General features: G+C 33.9%; 1 protein-coding gene across 1 annotated transcript in view; it reads left to right on the forward strand.

Moving 5' to 3' along the window:
- Positions 1 to 21,599, forward strand: part of KANSL1L (KAT8 regulatory NSL complex subunit 1-like) — an 82,182-nt gene that overhangs the window by 20,635 nt on the left and 39,948 nt on the right. The window contains exons 4-6 of the mRNA XM_014546054.1: positions 2,273 to 2,470; positions 5,717 to 5,838; positions 20,550 to 20,754. Coding sequence (XP_014401540.1) covers positions 2,273 to 2,470; positions 5,717 to 5,838; positions 20,550 to 20,754 — 525 coding nt within the window. The remainder of the gene's footprint in view (positions 1 to 2,272; positions 2,471 to 5,716; positions 5,839 to 20,549; positions 20,755 to 21,599) is intronic.

Genomic DNA, 21,599 nt, shown 5'->3' on the forward strand with positions numbered 1-21,599 from the left:
GAACGTTGGAGTCCGCAGTCACTGAAGCAAGCAAGCCTCCCTGTTCGCTTCAGTGCATGGCTGCTGGCCGCCATCTTGGCTGACAGCTAATTTGCATAAGGATATGCTGATTAGCCAATGAGAAGGGTAGCGGTCGTACGCTAATTACCATGTTTCTCTTTTATTAGTGTAGATTGGTGGAAACATGTATTTCTTTTACATGAAGTATTTGTGAAAAACCCAGTAAGCGACTTGTACAACTTTTGAATGGACATTTCAGATATTTTAAAGAGTTTTTGTGATTGATGATACTATATTTATCAAGTCTAATTTAATTTTTGAAAATATCAAATAAAACAAACTTCTTTTAAATATACTTCTTCAGATTTCTTGACAGCCGTATTTGTGCATACTAGAAAAATAGTCATTGAAATGGGATCAAAAATTGGATCCTCTTGCCCTGGCTGGTGTGTCTAAGTGGTTAGAGTGTCAGTCCACACACTGAAGGGTACGATTTTGATTCAGGTCAAGGGCACATACCTGAGCACAGGTTCAGTCCCAGGTCTCAGTTGGGGCACATGTGGGAGGCAACCGATTGATGTGTTTCTTTCACCTTGATATCTCCCTCCCTCTGTCTCTCTCTCTCTCCCTTCCTTCCTTCCTTTCTTCCTCCCTCCCTCCCTCCCTTCTACTCTCTTTAAAAAGCAGTAGAAAAAATATCCTCAGGTGAGGATTTGGGAAAAAAAAATTTGGATCCTCTTTTCTTGATAAAGTTACTAGCATTGTTGTAAATATAGATAAAAAGAATAATTTACTTTTTACTTTTACCAAACATCAAGGTGTAATATATTACTACAAAATTATAAAATGTATGTTTAATAGCATAACTGACCATGGTCATTGTAAAATTTTAGATTCTCTAAATTATAGTATAAACTAAAATTACTCATATATTGCATATTTTATACTACTAGAGGCCCGATGCACAAAATTCATGCAAGGGGCTTGGCCCTTGCAGCTGCAGTGGCTTGCCTCGGCCCTCACAGCCCCAGCTTTGTCCAGAGGGTTGTCCAGAAGGTCGTTTAGCTGTCCGGTCTAATTAGCATATTATGTTTTAATTATTATAGATAGGCAGTTTTCATCCTATGAATAGCATTTATAGATGATGCAAGCTGACCCACAGCAGTCATTTAATTTGTTCCATCTTGAAATACTGTAACTTATATTAATGTTTTAGTCTGTTTTTCATGACAAGAATATAATATTTTAGCCACATTAGGCATTTAATACATTTTCAGCTAGTTTGTAGGGGCTTCTTGGTATCTTGCAAAAATCTACATCTACATATATATTGTATAAGAACATGTATTATTCTTTACAGGGGTAAAAGGGGTAGAAAGGGAAAAAGTTTTTGCAGTGAGAAATGATTATAAAATCATTAAGAACATATCTGTGCACTTCTTTTCATCCTTTCTTTCCTGTTTCCCTTGCCTCTGAGAGACCTTGGTGATAACAGTAGGAGTAAAGCAGCCAGGAAATGTGGGAGAAAGTTTAGCAAGCCATTCGAAGAAAAAGTACGTGCATGTGGCAGGAAGTGCAGAGGAAGCTAGATCCCTACATATTTTTGATTACTTACATTTCAGAAAATACTCCATCAAATTTGAAGACTTGTGTCTTTATTATTAACTTATCTATCCTGTAAACAACAAGAGCTTTGATTGGCCTGGAGAGTACTTTTTCTCAATGGTGCAGTACTGCCCAGGGTTGGTGACTGGCAGCCACAGGCTTGGGGCTTGTCCTTACAGGACTCTGAAAGGAGTTAATATAATAGATTGTTGTTTGGATGTTTATAAGTTTGGTATTTTAATTTATGAAATTCGGAGTACTCAAATATAAAACAAATGGAAATGCTAGTGACTAAAAATACAAGATTAAATCAGGAAATGTTCTAAATTTCAGTCTGAAATGTTCATATCCTGATTGTAAGCTTCTAACTTTATTCTAAATGTGTCATGCTTTTAATGTTAATAACTAAAACCAGTAGAAGACAAAAAAAACTGCATGTGTATAATTTATGACAATATTTTATAAAGCCTGCTCCATCAGTTGTACATGTTATTTGAGCTACACATGTTTTAAATCAGCCAATTTTTTTAGAGTTAAACTACCAAGTGTGTATTTTCTGATTTCCAAGGGGTAATAAGAAGCATGGTTTCAAGTGTATTATAACATTAAGGTTAATTTAACAGTCAATTTTGTTTTCATTTAAACTCTTTAATTGATGTTTGACTAGGGGCTAGTGATCCTAGAAGAATGTCAACTTCCAAAAGACAATTTGAAAAAGCAAATACAATTTGCAGACCAAGCAACTGCATTAAATATTACAGGGAATCCTCAGATTCCCCAAGAGAGTCAAGATCCTTTACCAGAACAAGATTTTGAAATGTCACCAAGTAGCCCTACACTGCTTCTTCGCAACATAGAAAAACAGGTAAGTAATGAGAAGAGTACAGCGTGAGTGACATGAAAATAAATGTGTCTTCTTGGGATATGGGTTATTAAAGTTGGCAGTCTGACATTTAGTAAAATGAAAATACTTAGTATATGACTAGCCTTTATTATAATATTGATGTAATTACAGTTATTTAAATATAATATAAGGCAGGGGTGGGCAACCTTTTTGTGAGTGCGTGCCAAAACCAGCAAAATCTCTGACTCAAAATTCTTCTGCGTGCCAACCCTAATTTTTTGAGAACATGTTACGCCTACTTGATATCTCTTAAGGTGTATGTATGTGAAGAACCTTGAAGAAATAATAAAATTCATTCGAGCGACAAAAACACAGTATATGATGATGAAAAATACATTTATTTTTTAATGTATACATGTACACTGATAGTCCGACAGAAAACTTTATGACTCCGTTTGATATTATCAGTGGGACTTTTGCTGCTGCATCACTGATGACAGAGATTTTACATCAGGTTTATATTTCGTGACCTTCAGAGATATGCATGAGCTACTACTTTCATCCATCAGGCTACTCCTATTACGAGACTTGACAAAATTCATCACTGAGAACAAAGATTCACAAGCATATGTAGATGAAACCAAAACACTGGTCAAATCTAGGAAGGCAGGGAGAGTTAAGGCAGAGGCATAGAAATTGCTCTTCCCCTCTCTCGTCAATCCATGTCTATGGTCTTTAAGATAACTTGTTATGTAAAATTATTTATTTATCTAAGATGCACCTACACTGAATTTATCTGAAAAATAAAAAAGTTGATATTAAGAAAAAATTGTAAATGGGAGATTATAAGAGAGGGTTTCGCGTGCCAGCAAAAGTTACTGCGTGCCATGTTTGGCACGCGTGCCAGGGATTACCCACCCCTGATATAAGGTATAAAATAAATATAAGGTACAATATAAGGTATTGATTAGTACATAGCCTTATGATGATCATTCATTTACACTCGGTTGGAAAATCTTTCTTCAAACAAAATTGCTTATCATTGGACTTTTTTCACAGGGACAGAACACTGGTACCACCTAATAGATCTGAATGGTTATTTGAATAATATATTGATAGAGATTTTTAGTGAAAGGTAAAATTGGAATATGGATTCTTTAATAAAAATGATTGTAAATAGAAAGTCGAGAAGTTCCTAATAAATTTTTACTATCCCAAATATGGACTCAGGCATATGAGATTTTATTGGCTGAAGTGGGATGGTTGTTAGAGTAAAAACTAGGGGTTGGTTGTAATGTTGTTCTCTGGGCCAATTAACGGACATACCTGACCAATGACTTCCAATAGCTTACAGTATTTTAGATGATATTTTTGGAAGTGGATAAAGAGAAGAGTTATCAGTGTTTCAGACTGGAAAATAGATACTCTATACATTTATTTTCATGAATAAATTTGTAAATTCTTGATCACTGGATAAAGAATCTCTGTATTGGTGATTTTGAAAATGAGCTTTAATCTAAAAAGAATAATAATTTTTAAAATAAAGGCATTAGGTATGTATTATTTATTAAGAAATTAAATGGTGAAAACATTTGTTTTTTTAATAAAAGATTTTTGAATTAAAATTTTAGATTTAGTTTTATCATATTCTTTAGTCTCATTATTTCTAACAGCACATTATTAGTTTCATACAAATGAAGTTTCAAAATAATGTCATATATCCCTTTATTTTATAATAGCATATCTTATAATTAATAAAATGATGAAATAGGTCAATGTAGTTTTTAAAATGTAGTCACATGATGTTAAGTCAGAAAACCAGGTCTTAGAAAATTGATGTGGCATGATTAATTAAAAAGGTGTGTGTGTACACTATGTGTGTGTGTGTAAGATAGATATATAGATAGATAGATAGATATTAGCAGTGGTTTTCTCTGTGAAATATGATTACAGGTGATTTTCTTTTCCTAGTAAATCTACCTGTACTTTCTTTTTTTCTATAAAGAACACATTACGTATGTAATGAAAATAGTTGCCATTCTTTTATAGAAATGTACTATTCCCAGTGATGTGGTCTAAGTTTATTCTAATTGTTTTAGATTATTGTTTTGAGAATGATTTAATATTTATTACACATTATATATTACGTATATTTAAGTTTCAGATGAGGAGCAATAAAAATTTTGATACCCCCAAAATGATATTTTTTAATTAGAAAAAATATTAAGAAGCAGTTGTGGCATGAAATTAAAACCTGAATTTGAATCACAGCTTCATTTCTTACCAACTTTATAATCCTTGGTCAAGCAGCTTAAACTATTTTACTACATATAACATCAATTACAGATGAGGAATTTGTTTCAATTTCCTCATCTGTAATTGATGTTATATGTAGTAAAATCATATTATCTACTTTATAGGTTAGTTGTAACAATTAGAAATATTCTTGTGCCTAGTATAGTGTCTGGCACATACTACACATTTAATAAATCATAGCTATGATTGTTACTAATTTGGCTAGCTCAAACTATTATATAGATTCTGTTACCTGAGTTCAAATGTTTTAGAAGACAGGATAAGTAGATAAAGAAACTGTAACAAAAAAAGGACATGAAAAAGGAGTAGTACTTTAAAATGTAAATTTACTTATATGAAATACAGTATCAGTAGTGGTCTAATCATCTTTGTAGTTTAGAATACATATAATAGGGATGGGCAAAAGTAGGTTTACAGTCGATTCTATAGAAAATAATACAATAATCTATATAATAAAAGCCTAAGCGACCATTACCGCAGAACAACCAGAATGACTGGTCGCTATGATGCACACTGACCACCAGGGGGCAGACACTCAATGCAGTAGCTGCTCCCTGGTGGTCATTGTGCTCCCAAAGGGGAAGTGCTGCTCAGCCAGGCTCATGGCTAGCGAGCGCAGTGGTGGTGTCAGGAGCCTCTCCCACCTCCACAGCAGCGCTAAGGGGCAGTGAGCAAAGCGGTAAGGAGCAAGGGGTCCCAGACTATGAGAGGGCGCAGGCCTGGCTGAAGTTCCCACCCCCAGTACACAAATTTTGTGCACCAGGCCTCTAGTTATAAATAATAATACAAGAATAAACTGTTTTGTATACTCACAACTGTAAATCTACTTTTGCCTGTCCCTATATTTACTAAAAACATATACTTGTTTCATGAGAAGTTAAACATTTAATAGACACGGAAGACCTGAGATTTAACTCACTTCTTGCTTAGCAGTTGACTGTTTTCTTGCAGAGTGCACAGTTGACTGAGATCATCAACAGTTTGATAGCCCCTCTCAACATGTCCCCAACTTCATCACCCCTCCCCTCCAAGTCCTGTAGCCATAAATGTCTGGCTAATGGCATTTCTAGGAGGTAAGTAACAACGAGATCGTTTTGCTTCTAAGTTTGGCTTTGCTTGTTTAATTTTTAAGTATTTCAGCTGCTTTATTTCCTTACTTAAGCACTATGAGAGTTCAATGAATAAACCATGGGTACGTTTTTGGACAACATCAAACTTATATAGGTAGGGTAACTACAAGCCTGAGAATAATGGAGACAGCTTTTCAGGAAGTTTTATGATATTTGTAAAAAAAGAAAAACAGTTTTACTGTTTGCTACAGATTACTGTTTTATTTAATACATTTTCAGTCATTTTGTGTCTTGGTGTTATAAGGTAAATTTTTTCTGGATATAATTAATATGATCCTATAATCATTAAATAAGCAATTTATTATGTTATATCTAATATATATATATTTTGAATCCTAATCCTTTTTTGGGAACAGCATTTGTTCTCTTTTATTTTGCTTGCTTTTCTCTGAGTTTTTCCTTTCAGAGATGCAATTAGAATTAAAGATGTTAATAGAATATAATTTTGTGGCTGCATCTAATTTTTCTCCAATAAAATTGTAATGTACTATAGAGGACTAAGTGTGTATGTAATTATGTGATTTATTATTAAAAATTTTAAATATAGCTTGAAAGGAAAATGTATACGATTGTGAAAATTATGCTAAGTAGCCATCGCATTCTTAATGATATAGTTGGATATAAACCAAGTCTTAAAATAAAAATGCTGTTATTTGATTTTTAGTTTGAACTTGTTATTTTGAAAGTTTAATTTTTAATACTTTTACAGTTTTATTTATGCTGGGTTATTTAGCCATTGTTTTGTTAAAGAAACAGTTCTTTTTTACTAGTTTTGCTTTATTATTATTTTTTTACTTTATATTTATTCCTTGTATCACTGATGATTCACTTTGTAAGTTAAGATTCTCACATGTTATAGATAGGACAACTCTGATATATTTATTTATGAGAACATATCTTAATTAAGAAATTATAATTACGAGTTGAGCCATTAACACCATCAAATTGATGTATGTGCATTGTGATTTTAGACTACCCATTTTAGGTAATATTTTGTTTACCTAACTAGGTATTACATGCATACTTAGGTATGTGTGTGAGTGTGTGTATGTATTTTCATTTTAGTGTTCTTGCCTGAATATTTGGTCATTCATTCACAGAGTATTTATTATATAACTATTTGGTGTATGCCATATAGTCAAAGTTTTAGGGATACAAAGATGAAGAAGACGAAGTCACCACTTTTAAAGAACTTGTAGTGAACTGTGTAATTTTTTAAAATATCATATAATGATAATGGAATTACATGCAGTTGTTTTCCTATTGATTTTTAATAGCTGTCATAGTTGAAAAAGATACCTAGTAAAGGTACATACATCCAAATGAAAGAAATGTAACATTGGCTGTGTTTACTAAATCTTACTTTTTCAATCCTGTCTAATAGTTCAAAGGTTCTTGTTGAAACCAGGCAGTAATTGCCATTTTTCCTGCTGTCAAATAGTTGTTCCTGTAAAGTATTTGGAAGGTTTATTTTTGAAAGTTTGTAACAGGTTCAAACTTACTAAAATTCTTTGTTTGATAGATTTGAAAGTAGATAAAAATTTGTTTTCTACCTCTTTGAAGTATGCTAATATGTGTTTTAATTAATCTTCTTAATTTTACTAACTTATTAATTTATTTTTGGCAACAATCAACACTTTTTTCAAAATACTTTCTATATAACAAATTTCTTTCAAAAAGCATTTGTTTTCACATTTTTAATCAAAATGTTGTATTTCCCTTCAAAGAAAGATTGTTTTATTCTCTAACATTTTCTAGAAAATATAGCTACTTTTTATCAAAGAGAAAGTGAGCAAATTTTAAATGCTTTGCTGCCAGATAACCAGCAAACTGCTGTGTGAAGCAAAAGATTTGGGAAATACTCCTGGTCTCATTAAAGTTTCTGTAAAAATTCTACATGACAATATCTGCCATAAAATATATTCCATAAAACCAACATAGAAACTGGAATATATTGCAGATAAGAGAGTAATGACTCTAAATGAAAAGTGGTAAATTTTGAGACTATGTGGTAATTGTGTTAGATGCCAAAGAAATGTCCTGAAATGTATCGTAGTTTACTCCGTTATAAATTGGATGTACAAGGTCAAGTCAGGTATTTTTCTTTAAAGGTGGAAGAAATGTAACTTTATTAAAATAAAGGGAAGGGAAAGAGCTAGAGATGGGGAATGTAGAACTACATATCACCAACTTATGATAGAGGGACCTTATGACGGAAGGAAATACATGTTCTTAAGAGTGGCGTGAGAGAGATTAAGAGGGGTGTAGATGCAGTTGTCTATAAAGTGATTGTAGCCAAATTAAGAGTGGGAAATGGAGTTGGAGGAGTTAGGTAAAGATATGGATAGACATTAACAAATAAGACATTGCTCCTTCTTTTTGTCCTCCCCCTCTTATTGTAGCATGAGCAGCGCGTCCCTGGAAAAGGATATTATGTGGTTTTTAGGTGTGTTTTTTTTAAACCCCTTAACAATATTTTAAAAAGTACTTAATTGATATTGGTAAAACTAGTTAAGAATTTAAAATTGTATCCTCTAATTCAACTTTTTATAAAATAAATGCTTAGTAGTGATATTCTACGAATTTAACGGATTATTTTACATTACTCTCATTTGAGGATATTACAGTAGTTTTGAAAATTAATGAAAGGTTATAGTCATATAGTAACTTATGAAAAAGCTTTATTTAAAGGTATCTGTATTGAAGCAATGTGTAATTTATGTATTTATGAGCCTTTTGACCCTGTGACTAATGTCAAATTGAGGCATAGTTTTATTTCTTATATCTTGCTATTTTTCCAATATGTTGTTATTGTTTTCTTTGCATATAATTATATATGAAGTCAACATCTCTCATATTCAAAGATTTTCAAGAGTAAAGGCTCAGTATGTTTAATGTTATTCAGACTCGACACAAAGTGCTTTCTGAAGATGTCCCTATTAAGCATATAAATACTATTCATTTTATGTATATAAGTAAATGTGAAGGTAAGAAAATTCATCATTTGAATAAGAATTTTAAAACTTCTGGTAAAATGTATATAATATAACATTTACCATTGTAACCACTTTTAAATTTAGTGGCAGTAAGTACATTCATATTGTTGCACAGCAATCACCATCATTCATCTCCAGGAACTTTTTCATCTTCCTAAACTGAAACACCCATTAAACAATAACTTCCCATTCTTCCTTCTTTCCAGTCCTTGGCAACCACCATTCTACTTTGTGTCTCTATGAATTTGACTACTCTAGGTACCTCATGTAAGTGAAATCTTACAGTATTTGTCCTTTTGTGACTGGCTTATTTCACTTAGTATAATGTTGTCAAGGTTAATGCATATTGTAGCATGTGTCAACATTCCCTTCCTTTTTTAAGGTTGAATAATAGGCTATTTTATGTTTAGACCATGTTTCATTTTTTTCATTGATCCTTGCATGAACATTCAGGTTGCTTCTACCTTTTGGCTATTGCTGATAATGCTGCTATGAATATGAACATGGGTATACAAACACTTGTATGAGTCCCTGCTTTTAATGTTTTGGATATATACCCAAAAGTAGAATTGCTGGATTGTATAATAGTATTTTATTGTTTGTTTTGAAAATGAGAAATTAGTGAATGTTTTTAATGATATTTCTAAGCCACAAACTAAGAAAAAAACAAGCACCCAGAAAACTAAGTAAAGCACAGCAATCAAATTTTGTCTGAGGCCAAATTCTGACAAAATTTAGTTGAGGTTTTGTTAGCTCTGTGTGGAAAGAGAGAGAGAGAGAGAGAGAGAGAGAGGAAAGAAAGAAAGAAAGAAATCAAAGCTAAATCCAGAAAAATCAAATGAAGTTTTAATAGTTTGTAGGGTGAAAGGAAGAGAAAGCCATGGCCTTGTATATGGTAGGAAGAGGAGCTAGGACAACCCTCCTCCAGGGGCTACATCCTTACAGTAAATGTAATCAGAAGGTAAACTGTTTCCCCTTTTCCACTGCTTGGGTACCATTTGGTAGATTTGCCTTGGTGCTGAGCAGAGCAGAAGATAAAAGAAAAAGCATATATATTTTTTGAGATGGTCTGACCATGGTAGGGACTTTCACATGGAATTTTCATCAATGAGTCATCTAAGGAATCTCTAGTTTAAAATGGTTCTGGAATGGTTAATACTATAAGATAGACGACAGAGGCAAATGCATATTCTCTCTGGAGGAAGGCACCTTCTTTCTTAGCCACAGGAAATTCTCAGGATTAATTTTTCAAGGTCAATGATTAGTACACAGTCAAACGTAATCAAGCATCTGAGGAGACAGAGCAATAAGAGTAGAATAAAGAGTAAACAACAGCAAAAAGAGTTCATAAAGATTTCAGATTTTAGAATGATCAAACTGATTATTTAAAAAACAGTGCTTGTACTGATTTTAGAAATAAACGATAAACTTGAAAATATCTGCAGGAAAGAAACTATAAAAGTGACCTAGCACATTTGAAAAAGGTCCAAATAAAATGTCTAAAAAATATTGAAATTAAAAACTAAGTAAGTTTGTAGCAATGACACATTGAAGAGAGAATGTTTAACAAAGATAGATTAGAAGACAAATTCCAGAATGTAGGAAAAGAGACAAAACAATGGAAAGAACAGAGTTATTTAAAAATTGTGGAGACCGGAGAAACCAAGATGGCAGCATAGGTAAACACCGGAGATTGCTGCCTCGCACAACCACTTCGAAAATACAACTAAAAGACGGAACGGACATCATCCAGAACCACAGGAAGGCTGGCTGAGTGGAAATTCTACAACTAGAAAGAAAGAGAAAAGCATACCGAGGCTCAGAGGAGGCGCAGTGTGGAGGTGAAATACTAAGGTGCGGAGGTGCGTGCAGAGCCGGCTGGCGGCTGAGGGTGCGGTTGTCGTTTTCAATCGGGAGGGAGTCTCAGGCTCTGAGCTCCAGTTCCGGGTGAGTCTCTAGGGACCCAGACTCATACTGGAGAAGCGGGACTGTCTGGCATTGGTCAGAACCCAAGGGCAGCTTTTTCTCCGAGGGGCTTGCAGCGATTAATGGGACACTGAGAAGCAGAGTCTCTGAGGGCAAGACTGAGAGCAGCCATAATTGCTAACCCCGCCCTGTTGATCCCCTGGGACCCGCACCTCCTTAGATCCAAGAGCCAGTGTACCCAGTGGTCAGAGTGGGACCACCCAGATTACAACTCCTCAGATTCATAAGGAACACACTCAGGGGGCAGACTCAGTGAGCACCAAAGCCCCACTGAAGCAAGTCTTGCCCCAGAAGGGTGTCTTCAGCACAGAAGTTCTCCCACTGCAGACACAGCTGATTCTCACTGCCAATTGGCCTGGAGGTCAATTCCTCCCAGTGACACCTAAAACAATCAAGGCATAACTACAACAAGACTGTGCACAAAGCCCACAAGGGGGTGCACCAAGAGTGTCCACCTCAGGTAACTGGGGAGGCTGAGCCACTGGGCCCTGTAGGACACCTAGCACACAAAACCACTCTACCAGCACAGGGAAGCAGACAAAATGCGAAGACAAAGAAACAGGTCACAAATGACAGAAATGGAGGACAGCAAACGACTGGATATAGAGTTCAAAACCACGGTTCTAAGATTTTTCAAGAATTTTATGGAAACCGCCGATAAATGTATTGAGATCCTTAAGAAATCTAGTGAGACCCTCGATGTTGTGATAAAGAACCAACTAGAAATTAAGCATACACGGACTGAAATAAAGAATATTATACAGACTCCCAACAGCAGACCAGAGGATCGCAAGAATCAAGTCAAAGATTTGAAATGCGAAGAAGCAAAAAACACCCAACCGGAAAAGCAAAATGAAAAAAGAATCCGAAAATATGAAGATAGTGTAAGGAGCCTCTGGGACAGCTTCAAGCGTACCAACATCCGGATTATAGGGGTGCCAGAAGATGAGAGAGAGCAAGATATTGAAAACCTATTTGAAGAAATAATGACAGAAAACTTCCCCTACCTGGTGAAAGAAATAGACTTACAAGTCCAGGAAGCGCAGAGAACCCCAAACAAAAGGAATCCAAAGAGGACCACACCAAGACACATCATAATTAAAATGCCAAGAGCAAAAGACAAAGAGAGAATCTTAAAAGCAGCAAGAGAAAAAAAGTCAGTTACCTATAAGGGAGTACCCATACGACTGTCAGCTGATTTCTCAACAGAAACTTTGCAGGCCAGAAGGGAGTGGCAAGAAATATTCAAAGTGATGAATAGCAAGAACCTACAACCAAGATTACTTTATCCAGCAAAGCTATCATTCAGAATTGAAGGTCAGATAAAGAGCTTCACAGATAAGGAAAAGCTAAAGGAGTTCATCACCACCAAACCAGTATTATATGAAATGCTGAAAGGTATCCTTTAAGAAGAGGAAGAAGAAGAAAAAGGTAAAGATACAAATTATGAACAACAAATACACATCTATCAACAAGTGAATCTAAAAATCAAGTGAATAAATAATCTGATGAACAGTATGAACTGGTGATTGTAATAGAATCAGGGACATAGAATGGGAATGGACTGACTATTCTCGGTGGGGGGGAAGGGATGTGGGGAGTGAGGGAAGAGATTGGACAATAATCGTGCACCTATGGATTAGGACAGTGGGTGGGGAGTGAGGGCGGTGGGTGGGGTGGGAACTGGGTGGAGGGGAGTTATGGTGGGAAAAAAGAGTAACTAATGTAATAATCTGAACAATAAAGATTTAATTAAAAAAAATTGTGGAGACCACATTGAGCAGGTCTAATATGAGACTTAATTTGAGACCTGGAAGATGATATAGAGAATGAAGCAGGAGCAATATTTAAATAGGTACTGGCGGAAAAATTACCTGATTTAATGAAAGACACCAAATTCAGGAAGCCAGGACAAATAAGAAATCTACCCCTAAAAATATAGAGAAAATCTGAGAGAAAGAAAAAAAAAGAAGAAGAAGAAAGACCCAGGGAACATCTAAAAGCAACAGTGGAGGTCTTGGAGGAGAAAGACAATGCCTTGATTAAAGCCACGATTCAACTGACAGCTGACTTCTCAAGAGTAATAATTGGAGTCAGAGTGGAATGGTATCTTCCATGTGTTGAAAGAAAATAACTGTTTACCTAGAAAATCTGTATCTAGAGAAAACATCTTTGAAGTCTGAGTGTGAAGTACAAATGTTTTCAGATAAATCAAAACTGAGTTTGTCACTAGTAGATTCTAGTTATTGTTAATTGATAACGATAAAGGATGTGCTTCAGGCCATAGAAAGTGATGATCCTCTATAGGTCATTGAGCTGAAAGAACAAATAAAATGTAAATAACTGGGTGGGTATAAGTAAACAAATAGTAAAATATGTCTAATGGAGTTTTTTAAAAAGTCTATAGTAACAATAGCATATTGGTCAGGAGGAAGGTAAATATAAATTGTTCTCAGGTCCTTGAATTATTCAGGAGGCTGGTAAAAGTATGAATTTAACTTTTGATGAGGTCCATATGGGGGAGGAGGCTTCTTAAGTGCTGATAATGTTTCATTTCTTGACCTGAGTAGTGTTTATGGCAGAGTAGACAAATAGGTGATGCTTCATATTTACAACTTAAACATAAAATAAATGTTTTATGCACTTATCTATAGGTACCTTATATTTCACAATAAAAAGTTAAGAAAATGAGGGTACAAATCATATACTTCCGAAAGAATAACTAGAGCCCAGCCAGTGTTGCTCAGTGGTTGAGTGTCAAACCAGGAACCAAGAGGTCACGGTTCGATTCCTGGTCAGGGCACATGCCCTGATTGTGGGCCTGATCCCCAGTAGAGGATGTCCAGGAGGCAGCTGATCAATGCTGTTCCTCTATTGATGTTTTTATCTCTATCCCTCTCCCTTCCTCTCTCTTTGGAAATCTATTTTTAAAAGAAGGATAACTAGAAAATACAATGGTCATCATAATTTTGAAAATACATTTAAATGACATTATTCATGCTAATCCTGTGATCATATTGTTAAAATTAGGAAGTTGCAGACTGTTTGTAGATATAGACAAAAGGTATATTTAAAAGTAACAGGAGCCCTTGCCAGTTTGGCTCAGTGGATAGAGTGTTGGCCTTCGTACTGAGGGGTCCCAGGTTCGATTCCAGTCAAGGGCACATGCCCGGGTTACGGGCTCGATTCCCAGTGTAGGGTGTGCAGGAGGCAGCCAATTGATGATTCTCTGTCATCATTGATGTTTCTATCTCTCTCTCCCTCTCCCTTCCTCCATGAAATCAATAAAAATGTTAAAAAAAATAAAAGTAACAGGAAATTTAGTAATTTACTATGATAAATATATATTTGCTTTATGTGTTCTTAAAGTCTTGTGGTATCTAAATATTTATAGTCTCTTTGTTCCAAAGGTTTTATAAAGTCTTAACCAACATTTGACAGTCATTTAGTCTTCCTCTAACCTAGTTTCTACAGTCATATTATTTTAAAAGGTACATGTTAGATCTATTAAAATATAGTTTATTACTCAACAGATCACTAAGAGTTAAATGTATGTCTTGCAGATATGATTATCATACAGTAAACATACAGTATATGGTTCTGTGAGAAGTAAATGAGAATATATGTATCTTAGAACAATGCTTGGCACAGAAGAAACAGCTTAATAATATTAGCCATTGATATTTTTACATAATGACATAATGTATGTAATAATTGTAGATACAATCTGTTATTTCTTTCCTTGGGCAGCATACTAGTCATTGATTTAGAACTATAGTTACTTTTTTAAAAAAGTGCTTCAAAGTGGCTTGAGTTAGGATAAAGATTTGGGGTCCTATAAAGATTTATAGGCCAGCTATTACTAAAGACATTCATTATACAAGTATTGGGAGTCACATCTCTTGGGAAGATATAAAGTTGCTATCTTTTGGTCTGCTTAGTTTGTATGGGATACTGTAACTTACACTGTTAGGTTTTATTCTCATATTACCTAAAACATACCTTCTGAAAAAACCATCTTGGGGTATTTAATCTCTTACTCTTCACCCCCCCCAAGTTTTAATGTTTGTTTATTCTTATTCAATTATAGTGTTTTTTAAAATAATTTAGTAGCTTTAGGGTAACTGGTGGTTATGGGAGTACACACATTTTACATATTCTTTTTGTTTTAGACATTTTGTGACCTTGGGCAAATCATTCATTTCTTTACATCTCACTTCTTTATCTTTAAATTTACTGGGACACAAATATTTTCTAAAATAGCTTCTAGTGCTAATATTCTTCAAGTAAATGTTTATTTTTGAGGAATTCCCTTTTTTTCAAACACATGAAAAATAAAAACATAAAAGTTTCAATACAGTCTAAAATGTATATTTTTTTATAACACCACTATTATGCTTTGCTTTGGGCATAATAATTTTATGTTAGCTTAACTCAAGAAATTTAGTAAATAGAAATTACCCAACATGTGTTAGTAACCTAGAAAGTATTATGGAAAAAGGTACCCAAGACAGTAGGAGGAATGATGATTCTACCCAGGTGCCAAAAACTTTAAAATAAACCATTTGGGAAGAATTGTTTTAATAAAATTTATTACACATTGCCTTTCTTGGATGATACTGAACTAATTCCATTTTTTGGTAACTCAGGCTCATCACTATGACCACATCCTCAGGGGCTATTAATAGTTGTATATCTGTAAAATAATTCACTTAATAGTTAACAAATACCTACTGAGCAACTTCAGTGCATCAGGCATTGGATTTGGCACAGCAGATATATATACCATTTTTGCGATGTTGAACAAAAAAATGTGGTCTCTGTCCTCGTGGAATAGAGTCTAGTTTGTAGGAGAAAATGATATCAACCGAATAATTGCACAAATAAATGTAATTTTGTAGCCTGATAAAGTGCTATGAAGAAAACGCACCATTAAGAATATCACTTTGGAATCAGTTCTGAGATTAATCCCAGCTCTGCCACTTGGTAGCATTGTGATTTTAGGCAACTTTATTTCACAGTTGAAATGAGAACAGTCTGCATCCTGGCTCCTTATGAGGATCAAGTGAAATAAGTGTGATATTTTATTTTTTAAACTTGTTTATTATCTGTCTTCCTGGATGAAAAAGTAAACTCCATAAGAGTAGGACTTTTTTGTTTATTTGTCTTATTACCTGCTATTTTCCTAGCAGTAAGAGTCACATCATGAGCATGAATACATATTTGTTGAATGAATGAAATGTCTTTCAAGATTTTTTGCAGGTAATAAGCATTCCATATTTCTTTCTTTTTCCACATTTTAGTTGTTGCTCTCAGGGCTGTTTCCTGCAGTCCTGCTTCCTCTCATCTAATTTAACTCTGGATTAGAAAGTCAGATGACCAAAATGGTAGATGCATCTGTACTGTAGTAAGAGACATTCTCTAGTAAGAGAGAAGGCCTCAGCACAGCAACAGGAGTGAGCTTTCATGCACGAGCTTACTGAGATCTTTTTAGTTTATTTAACAGACTTTTGCTATTTCAGCTGTATTCTGTATACTTGGATTGCCAGATAAATACTCTTATAAGTGCAGATCTTTTAATAAATATATGTATATCCTAGCTTTATATCACATTTTGTTGTAGTTTCTATTTATAAGTAGGTTAGAAGAAATTTAAACTGTGAATTTTTAAAGTTTAGCCACCTATTCTGTATATTTTTTTAGTGAACCACATAGAACTGCCTGTATAATATAATTTTAAAAAGTATTTAAGGTCAGTTTTTAAATATTTTAATGATGCTTTCTCACAATCGCTACAGCAAATTCTCTTGGTTAATTATTTTCCAGGGCACCTGTTTGTCCACTTGTTAGTCATTGATTCCCAGCCCCCATTTCTCATTTAGCGGCAGTATCTGCCAGAGTCAGAATTGTTGTTTTGGCTTTGTTAATCTTGGCAGCAGGGTCTGAGATGAGTCACCAGGAACTGAGCAACTGAAAATATTGAGTCTTCATACAAATGAAGCATTACATTTTACTATCATAGAGATAGTTATTGGTTTTTAGATCTCAGACTCTAAAATGAAAATAAAATGTTGTAAATGGATCCTTGTTTACCCTATGGGGTATTATCTCGGAGAAAGTGAATTTCTACTTGAAATAATGTCTAGTTTTTTATTGTTGCTGCTGCTGTTTGTTTTGCTTTAATGAGTCCCCGAATATGATATGAAATTAAATTTTAGTGAATCACTGCCGTGCTATTTATTTCCACTAATGGCAATTACCACACGAAATGCAGACATTCTTTCTAATTGGGTATCCTAATTGAAAAACTGCAGTTAAACTGGCAAACTAATCACATATAAAGTAATTCTTTTACCCTCATACTATTTTATAGTCACTTCTCAGTTATGAGAAAACATCATTGTTAGCAGCCCATTCCAGGTTGAAATTTTCAACATAATTTTAGGTGCATATGAATGACATTAGTGATTGTATTAGAGATGTACAGAACATCAGTAAGAAAAAAAAAATCCCCTGCTGTATTTTTAAAGTAATGGCAGTAGGAAAAAATTGCTTTCCTCTTTTTACCTCTATTAATATAAGTCTAAAACCCAATGCTATAGGGAATGTTATATAACCACTGGATGGAATGTCATGTAACTATTAAAAAATTATGTGTATAGGAAGTATGTAACATATGCAAAAATGCTTATGTTTAATGTTGAGCATCTTTTTATAAATTGGTTGGCCATTTGTATGTCTTCTTGGGAAAAGTGTTCAGGTCTTCTGCCCATTTTTTAATTGGATTATTTGGGGTTTTTTGGTGTTGAGTTATATGAGTTCTTTATATATATTTGGATATCATCCACTTATTGGAGGTATTGTTTGCAAATATTTTCTCCCATTCAGTTCATTGCCTTTTTATTTTGTTGGTAGTTTCTTTTGCTATGCAGAAGCTTTTAAGTTTGATATAGTCCCATTAAGTTACTTTTGCTTTTACTTCCCTTGCATTTGAGGTCTAAATTCATAACATCTTCTCTAAGACCAAGGTCCATAAGTTTAGTACTATATTTTCTTCTTTGTAGATTATTGTTTCAAGTCTTATATTTAGGTCATTAATCCATTTCAAGTTAATTTTAATATATGATGACAGCAGTCTAGTTTCATTCTTTTGCATGTGGCTTTCCAGTTTTCCCAGCACCATTTATTGAAGAGGCTTTCTTTTCTCTATAGTATGTTTTTGGTTCCTTTGTCAAAAATTATTTGCCCATTTATATATTTGCATATATATGAGTTTATTTCTAGTCTCAATTCTGTTCCATTGTTCTGTGTTCCTGTTTTTCTGTCAATACCATGTGTTTTGATTATTGTCACTTTGTGATATAATTTAATAATACTTCCAGTATGATACTCCAGCTTTGTTCTTTTTTAAATTTTTTTTCTCAAGGTTGCTTTTGCCATTCAGGGTCTTTTGTGGTTCCATAGAAATCTGATGATTTTTTGGTTCTGCTTCTTTTAAAAATGCCTTTGGGATTTTGATGGGGTTGCCCTAAACCTGTATATTGCTTTGGGTAATAGGGCCATTTTAAACTATGTTTATTCTTTCAAACCATGAAGACAGAATATCTTTCCATTTCTTTGTGTCTTCTTTGATTTCTTTTAATAATGTTTTGTAGTTTTCAGTATATAGATCGAGAATGGTAACTTTTGATGATACTTTACAAGGATCCTTAGTAGTTAGAAAGTGTTAGTGTCATCTAAGGATGAATTGTCTGCAGCTTGGAACATACTTAAATTAAGAAAAAGAATAAAACTAAACGTTTTTTCCTATGATAATGTTAGCTACCTTAAAAAGTTGAAAATACAACATTTAGTGACACAAATGACAAGCTTTTCTTTAAATCAGCTTGTGAGCCTCTAGCCAGTGCAAAAGCTTATGTTATCATTCAAAGAGGAGATGGTGGCACACCTTCTTTAGGACTAAGCCTCCTGTGACAAGGGGGAAACTAAGAGCTCATCAACAATGAAAGAGTTGTAAATAGAAGAGTTAGTTAACTGCTTCAGGCTCCTAGAATAAGAGCTCTTAGCTCTTTCAAGGATCCAGTATAATCTTCCTAAAGTTGTTTCTAACTTGCTGGACACACAATCTTTTTTAGTGTTGGATCTATGCTCACCTTCCTGGATCCTAGCTCTGTGACTTGATCACCTCTGATACCAACTACCAGCTGAAACCTCTCTTCTTCCTGACCTTGACTTAATTCAGTGCCAGCCACCTGCCCTGCCAAGTGCCTAACTTGATAGAAGGCTATCATCTACGCCTTCTGGTTACCCTTGACATGATAGCCCAGTTTCATGGATGGTTTCGCAAAAGAAAACTGTTATTTAGCAGTGATGCACTTAAAATTTTCCATAGTAAGACATATATTTCACATAAAGTAACATCAGGATATATTGGACCTGTTAATTTGAAAGTAGCATTATGTTAGGTCTTTCTCAGATCTTTAGAGTGGTTATAAACTGGGACTTAAAACATTATTGACTAGAGCTTTCTGCAGACTCGTTAATATTTTTGAAGTGAAATAGTTATTATAGGCTCTTTTTCCTATACTGACCTGGCCAATAGTGCATAATCAATTATGTATTTGTTGAATGTATGATAGTTGCTAAATTCATATTTAATTATTTTCTTTGGTTTTACCAACATAAGCCATTTAGGTACCTTTGTTTTTTGTTTCTTATTTCTGTGTCAGTCATTCTTCAATTACTTGTTTTATTCACAAGCTAATAGAATATTTTATAGCAACCATAAATGTGATTTAAAACCAGTAATATTGCTATAGAGAAACCATATCTGATATTTATCATTAAATATTGATTCTATTTGAACATTTAGAACTTAGATATTGATTAGAACTTATATATCACATATAGCAGATTCACTTGTTGATTTGAGAATACTAAATTGACTAGCTTCTGTCTATATCAGTAAGGTTGAAATTGGTATGTTGTAGTACCTGAAAAGTATAATTATTTTATATATATGTACTGATATAAAGGAAGTTAAATTTGTATGGTATAAGCATTAACTTCCTCCTGAGGTTCTGAGCTTTAAAATATTTAAATACAATGTTTAAAAATTAATTTGAAGAATAATTATAAAATTAATATGCTTTCTAAATGTACTTTGTGTGATCTGTTTCATTATTTTATAATTATGACTTCTGTATCATTAGAAGTTTAATAAAATCCTAAATATAGTAGGATTGCATTTTTGTTTCAAAATTCACTGGAATTGTATGTAGTGCTTAAGAGCAACTAATGCAGTGATGAGATGAGCACTATTTTAAACTTACAATCCTATGTAATTTCACCCATATGCAAAAATCATTAGATTTAAATAGTTACAATACTATGTAACATACATGAAGTACTGGAGAACCCATGTGACCATTTCTAACCTATGGGATATTTGTTTTGCAGGAGAAAATAGAAATAGAAATTATTTCCACAACTTGAATATGTAATTCCCCATTCATATAGATTCTTTCACCAATTGTTACCACAAAGTTGGCTAAAATTAATACTCTTCTGTCATAATAGATTAAGGCAATTTACATTTAGTTTTCTTTGTCTTTTTTGTTTGTTTGTTTTGTTTTATTCCCTTCACTCCCCAATTATTTCATGGCATTTCAGTACTTCAGAGAATTTAGATGAGCTCTCTTCCTCGAGTAGCTGGTTACTTAACCAGAAGCACAGTAAGAAAAGGAGAAAAGACAGGACAAGATTGAAATCTCCATCCTTGACTGTCATGAGTACAGCAGCTCGAACAAGGCCACTTCAGAGTTTCCACAAAAGAAAACTCTACAGATTGAGCCCTACTTTGTATTGGACTCCGCAGGTAAGTTTGCCTTTAGGAAACATGAACGATTTTACCATCAATATATTTCATGTACAAAAGGATATGGATTGTGCACAGTTATTTAGAATAATTACATGTAGAAAGTTTTAAATATATAGTTTATAAGTGACATAATAGGTATTGACAGTGTATTAGTGGAATTTAATAATTTTTAAACAGCAGTGTATTCTGAATTTCTCACATCCCCATTTTTAAAAATTGACTACTAAAACTAACCTGAAGGAAAATTACATATCAAGATTATTTTTTAAATTTTACTGGTAAGGGCAATAAGGAAAACCCACATATTTCTTTCCTTAGTAAAGAAAAATAAGCAAAATCTTCATAGCTGTCAGTTATTTTGGAGGAAATGGCATTGCTCTCTGCTTAGGTTTGGTAATTGTTAACCCTGGTGAGCATTCCATTTCCTTTTTCTAGGCTGACTGTAAACAGTGCAATTTTTATGTCCATACATACACTTTTTACAAATAAAATAAACTTCATTAAAAACATCTGGCCATTGTGGCTCAGTTACTTGGGTGTCATTCCATGCACCAAAGGGCTGCTGGTTCAATTCTTGGTCAGGGCACATGCCTGTGGGCTCCATCCCTGGTAGGGAGTGTTCAGGAGGCAGCCAATTGATGTCTCACTCTGATATTGATGTTGCTCTTTCTCTCTCCCTCTCCCTTACCCTCTTTCTAAAAATTATAAAATATATTTTTTAAAAGCATTCATTTTGAAAAACATAGTTTTCATTTATTAGCAAAATGTCAGGGATATATCTCTCAATGCATACTTAAACAAACTGTGATGAAGGGCAAAAGAAGTTTATCTCTAGTTCTTAT

Source organism: Myotis brandtii, unplaced genomic scaffold (assembly GCF_000412655.1).
Source record: "Myotis brandtii unplaced genomic scaffold, ASM41265v1 scaffold43, whole genome shotgun sequence".
In the NCBI taxonomy this organism is placed as follows: domain Eukaryota; kingdom Metazoa; phylum Chordata; class Mammalia; order Chiroptera; family Vespertilionidae; genus Myotis; species Myotis brandtii.